The sequence below is a fragment of the Halictus rubicundus genome, chromosome 15 (genome assembly GCF_050948215.1).
Source record: "Halictus rubicundus isolate RS-2024b chromosome 15, iyHalRubi1_principal, whole genome shotgun sequence".
NCBI classification, from domain to species: Eukaryota; Metazoa; Arthropoda; class Insecta; order Hymenoptera; family Halictidae; genus Halictus; species Halictus rubicundus.
In genome coordinates this window covers 9,595,339-9,601,502 of record NC_135163.1, presented here as the reverse complement: position 1 = coordinate 9,601,502, position 6,164 = coordinate 9,595,339, and the positions used below count along the sequence as shown (strand labels likewise).

At 51.5% G+C, this 6,164-nt stretch overlaps 1 protein-coding gene across 5 annotated transcripts in view; it reads right to left on the bottom strand.

Annotated features, from left to right (window-relative positions):
- Positions 1-922: 922 nt before the first annotated feature.
- Pxb (putative Hedgehog signaling attenuator pxb) overlaps positions 923-6,164 on the bottom strand; it is a 300,094-nt gene continuing 294,852 nt past the window's right edge. For all 5 annotated transcript variants that reach the window (XM_076800775.1, XM_076800777.1, XM_076800776.1 and 2 more), the window contains 2 exons: positions 2,339-2,683; positions 923-1,769 (listed from right to left, as the gene is read on the bottom strand). In XM_076800775.1, coding sequence (XP_076656890.1) covers positions 1,183-1,769; positions 2,339-2,683 — 932 coding nt within the window. In that variant the 3' untranslated portion in view covers positions 923-1,182. The remainder of the gene's footprint in view (positions 1,770-2,338; positions 2,684-6,164) is intronic.

Genomic DNA, 6,164 nt, shown 5'->3' with positions numbered 1-6,164 from the left:
TCTGTCCTCGGTGCTCGCGTGCTGCTACAATTCACAGGGTGAGTTTCTGCTACTAAGTGCGTAAGAAAAGGTGTCTCAGGCGCTACATTACGATCCGATCGATGGGCAGTTTCGAATGAAATCACATCTAGCGCGTGTACTCGTATCAAAGTGTATGGTTTGTACGAAACCGGTTGGCAGATGACACTCAGTCGGTGGGCAGTCTTTTGCGGATTCTTATTTAGGATTATTTTGGCAGTGGATCGGTTAACCCCTCTCTCTCTCTCTCTCTCTCTCTCTCTCTCGACATACTTCTCTCTTCGTTTCCCTTCTTGCACAGTCACTACGAAATTTAGCAATCCCGAATGAAAACGCGTGGCAGCTTTTTTTTGTTCTCTCGTAACGGTAGTCGCACGTCTCGCGGCGAGACCTTCTCGCGGCGTTTCTCGTAATGTATTTCTATCGCTTTTAAAATCGTCGTCGTCGTCGCGCGGGTAGCTCTACTCGTGTATAAATTACAAACTAGAAGGCTAAAAAATCGAAGTACTTGTTTAGCGTCCTTTGGTACCAGCCTGAGTCTCATTGGATTACAAATTATTTTGTTAAATAGTCTCGCTAAATCACTAAGAGATCACTGTTTTTCCGTGAACGTTCATACACCACCCCCGCCCGCTCGGTTCCGGCTAGTCTGACCATCTCACGTTTCACAGTCTTTCTATTGCTCTGTGCTCCACCTAAAAAAAAAAACACCCCACCCCGTATTCAAACCCCCCGAAAAATCGTCCCCTCTACAGTACGGGTATTTAGAATGAAATCCGCCCGGGCGTCGAACACGAATACTAAAATACTATATGTATATATCACGCGCAACAATTAAAAACGAACCGGGAAATAAAGAACGCAAGCACTTCGCGTACGAAAATAAAACTCTTTTTCGCTCTTTCTCTCTCTCTCTCTCTTTCTCTCTCGCGCGCACGTCTACGGTAAAAACAAACGGGGGGCAAAAAAAAAAACAATAAAACAAACGATCTCTGAAATAAATACGCGATCACTACTTTCTCGGCGAAAGTGTTACAAGCTTCCATACAAAGCATCATACTCTCTCTCTCTCTCTCTCTCTCTCTCTCTCTCTATTCTTCTTTCGCCCGATCTCTTCGAGGAACACCGTTGTCAGTCACACTACGCGGTTACCAGGATCGATCATTAGGACACGATGTAGTCCGCGGAGTGATGAGAATGATGAGAGTTCCGATGCTTGTCCTTTCTGTGGTTCGTCCTCGAGTTGCTGCTCCGGGTCCCGTTGGTGCCGGTCGTACCCGAGGTGTGATGGCTGTACCCGCTGTCGCTGCCGAAACTGCTGTCAGGCTGGCCCTGGTATAGCCTGCCGGAGCTGATCTGGTCCCCGTCTCTGGGACCGTAGTACACCGGTTGCGTGTACTTGTCCTCGTTGTAGAGACGGTCCGTCGGCTGCGAATAAGTGTCCGAGTACTCGCCGCCCACCTGCGTGTACACCGGAGCGGCGTCCTGGTTTTGCAGACCGTAGTACTCGGCGCCGTATTGCGACGAGTACTTGTACTTGTCGTTCGACTTGCGCGACCTGTCCCTGTTGCTTCTGTTCTGACTGGAATAGTGGTGCAGAGGTCCCAGAACAGGCACGCTCTCGTAAGGGTTCTCCTCGACCCTCAGGGCCTGGGTGGCTGGCATCGGAGGCACGAAGTAGGGTAACCTGTGGGCCACCGATGGGACGGACTGTTGTCGTTGATTGCTATTCGTTCGGGTGCCTGCTACGCCTGCAAACACAAGGGTCCGTGTTCAATGACGCGGTTCATACCACGGAAGCATGTCCGGACTCTGGAGATGGAGCGATCACGGGGTCTCCAGATATTGAATTGATGCGTCAATGTCATTGAAAATTGTTTCGCGTTTCGGTCATACCGCCACAATATACTTTATACGGTTACGGTGCCATAAATGCATAAAATCTGCAGCATTGTTGGTCCAGCGGGAACACCGAGCAAGGAAGTAAACATTTTATGTGTATCGCGTTTAAGGTGGAACGTAAAAACGCACCGCCAACATCCAGACTTGTATAATTCATGAACCATAAAAGTAATGAATGAACACAACGACAGTGATGAGAGGATGGAACTTGAAGAACCGAGAATAAACTTTTACGCGCGACGTTAATCTTTATTTTCATTTAAAGAATCGCAGTATTTAATGTCGCGGAATTATCCCCACCACGTGACTCGAGTCTCACTGTGTTGAGTCAGGGAAACAGGGGAAGGTGAGGATTAAATGGAGACGAGGAGGGGTTGAGTCCTATTTTTCCGAGGTGAGAGGAGGTAAATCGGCTCACCAGCAACGCTAGGATAGAGCTGGAGCAACGCGTCGAGCAGCAGCCCCTCGTGGAACTCGCCCATGTCGTGATTCTTGTCTCTCCTGCGTCTGTCCAAGCTCCTGGGGCTCCTGCCGCGTCTCTCTCTCGGTGGCCTGCCACCTGCCGGACACGTGCCCCAGGTCGGCCCGCTCGATGTGAGCATCCTAGCCTCGGACGGTTCGCCGACCGAGAGCTCGTCCTCGGCGAACTCGTCCTCGCTGGCTGGCTTCGACGACGACTGCGGCCGATGATGATGCCGGTGATGATGGTGCAGCCGGTTACGAGCGTTCAGCTCGCTCTCCTCGTCCGTTTCCTGATGGTCCCCTGCAAAACGGATGAATAATTCATAAGCCTGTGCGCGACGCTCGGCGCGGCGCGCTCCTACTGCTACCGTTCGATCCGGTAATTAATTAGACGGTTCGTTAATTAATTAAACGGCAATCTCTTTCTCGCGTCGACGTTACGAAATTCACCGTGGACGGAATCGAAGCGAGATCGTACGTACCACCGGTGGCAACGGTCCTCGGTTATTGCCGGCCGGCGATTAATTAGTTTCAACGACCGATAGATTTATTTGAAAGGGCAGCGCAAACGCGGACCCGCCTGGCTGTGTTATATCATCGTTAGGTCGTCATCGAAATCCACGATCAAAACGCACGGGCGGCCTCGTCGTGCTTTTGCTTCAACTTTGCTCCCGTTTCTTTCACTCGGCGTGTTTCGAATTTATTGGCGCCACTTCCCCTCCCCGCCCCTCCCTCCCCCGCCAGCCACTCTCTCGCTCCTCTCGCTTTGATTCGGTTCCAGCTTTTGATCGCAGCGATTGATAACCGTCACTCTCGCGAATCGTCATTCATCGGGATCATTAACCGATCGCGAACTGGTGACCCATCGATTCGACGCCGACGAGAACAGTGTTCGATTGAAGCGGCCTCGGACACGGATTGCCGCCGGGGGGCCAGTGTTCCGGCTCCGTTACTATTCAGATTAAAATAAGCCACGCCTACTCGCAACACTCTGCACAAAGAGCACGATACGGACAGTCCTCTACGTATCGCAGTCACCTTACAGTATTGTTCACATTTGTGACACAACACTGTATGATTGTTCTGTCTGGGCTCCTCAAAATTGGGAGCAACGAAACCACGCCCACTTACGTACGAGTGCTTCTTCCAGAAAATTCAGGAAGAAGAACATTTTGTAAAATCTACGAGTACACAGTTCCGGTTCCGCCGGATTCGAGAGGAACAAAACCACGCCTACTCCCGTCGTTTGCCCCGGCGGGCAATCCGGAGCGCTCCCAGTCTGATTTCGATCATGAAACAAAACATTCTGTAGAAACGGAAGCGGGAATGTTTGAAATCAGCCGAGGACGTCGATTCTTCCGGCATGGATCGATTATCCCGGCGTTTCGACAACCGATCGAGGACAACAGGGGAGTGGAACGCGCAACCGGTCGGATGCGAAAAATAAAGATGTATTGTTCGTCGGTCGGGCCGAGCGTCGTAAAAGCGAGAACGAAGGTCGAACGGCGATAAAACGAAGGAAGAGGAGAGGCGTTTAACAGTGAAACAGCCTCGACCGGGAACGGAAGTTTATCGACTGGCTCTAATCGACGTTAAGCTCGTTCTTTGACAATCGCCTCGAATCTCCGGAGGCGTTCTATCCTCGCCTCGTTCCGCGGGACCTTGGCTGTGTTTGCAAAAGGAAAAGAAAAGTGGAACGAGCGCTTGTCTGTTTACCGTGGTTGCACTTTTAATCTCCGCCATTGTGTACCGTTTCTTGTTCATCGCGAGAGCGCGCCAGGACTTCCCCGAGGACGTTGAATCCTCGGGAACGAACAGGAATTCGTTACCACGGCGAAATCATTCTGAACAACCGCGAGACACATCCGCGACTCTCGCTGGCGTCTCTCGACTTTGTTCTCACTACTTTCGTTAATTAATCCTGTTTTCCTGCTGAACGTGCTTCGGCGAGAGTAAAATTTGATCGTGCTACGGATTCAGTATTTCGATTCGTACAGTTTACTTTTTAATTGATGCAGCCACGCACGACTGACTTACAATTACACTAACTCTGTTGGGACAGTTTCCGGTGAAAAGTAACGCAGCTCGAGTCTCGCGACACCTGCCGCGAAAGGTTTCCAGCAGCGGCACGACCGGGCCGCGGGGTGACGTTAATCGAGACAAATTATGGTCCCGGGGCCAGGTGATCCCTGGTGGATCAGTGTGCTCGCGCAATGGTCGCCGACGAGTGCTTCGATTACCGGCGCGGCGTCCTCCCGTCAAACGTCGAAAGTCTCATCACCATGCTAATTAGCTGGCCAGCTAATGGGCAAGTATAAGTCAGAGGTCGCGTCACGCTTATCTCCTTCCAGCGAAGGCAACGATGGGAGGAGAGAGCGGCACGCTGCGCGCTGGAAGGGAGCGAGAGGCTATCAAGATAGCTGCCACGGGAAAGGAACGAGATACACCGGGAGGAAGATGAACAGCTTCCGATTCCGTTCTGACAGAGATTAGACGCGGGGCCCGGCGGCGAACTTCATTGCCGACAGTTCGTCGAATTAATAGGCCGATAAGCGCTCCAAGGGGGAAAAAGAAGCATCGGGACAACGATACCGGTTGCGCGTGTCCCTTTCCTCGGAAAAATCGCGGCGAAATCGGATCTTCGGAATTTTCGCGACCGGAGTGCAAGCTTTGCTCGAAGGGTGCGTGAGGAATACTATCAGAAACCACCTGAAGCATGACCGGGCAGGGATTGCCCCGTAGGGCCCGGCTCCGACACAGCTGAGAGCGAGCAAACCACGCCTACTCAAGCCTCCCTACACAAAGAAAACCGTGCAAACGGTCCTATCGCCTTGCAGTATTCCGAAACTTCGTAACATAACATCGCGAACGGTATCAAGGGTACTCCACAGACCATTGTCTGCGCTACCTAAAATTAGGAGAGCAACGAAACCACGCCCACTCGTGAGTAGTCTGCACACAGAAACCAATGGTCGCGGAAGCGGGAGCAAAGTTTGCGCAGTGCTAACTCGTGAACTCGTTGGTCCATGCACAAGTCTTGGGAAGTGCGTTAGAGACACGATCAAAAACCACCTGGTGGACAGGTGCGTGACAGTTTAGAGTGGGTAGAGGGTTTCAAACTAGCAACGTTAGCCGTGGTTAACTGCGAACTCCCAGCCTGGGTTAACCACTCGTTAATCGCGAGTTAACGCTTCATCGTTTTTCTGAAAGAAGCTCTCGCTGGCTCTCCTTCGAGCAGCAATTTCCAGAGAAACCGGTCTGCTTTGTGGTTGCAAACGCGGCTTTGAAAGGAGCCGAGAGAGCAAATGGTTGCAGGAGGAAATGATGGGAGCGTATGGGGAGACGTGTCGCGTGAAAGCGCGGGAGAAAACGAGTGGACAGAAAGGGGTGTCCAATGGTGCTTAACATTTTCTCGGCAGACTTGGAAAAAAAGGTTGAAGATAAAAGATGGAGCATGATAGAGCCGATGATGATGATGATGAAAGTGTTAGAGGAATGCTCGAGACAGACAGGACGAGTACTGATGAAGAAGAGGACTGCGGATTTTATGCATTTGCGATGAAAATGTCAACACACAAAACCACAGAAACTCGGATAATTTTAGTTTCGTGGAGTCAGGATGAGAAATCGGTTAGTTCTCGAAAGACAATCAAGCAGAATGACCGGTAAAGTGTTAATTGAGGCGACTGGCAGGCTTCTAAGCTCACAGGACCCTACCTACGCTCTCCCTTGGCAGGATCGAGGCTGGGGATCGCGGGACCGTCCGCCGAGTTCTCGGAGTC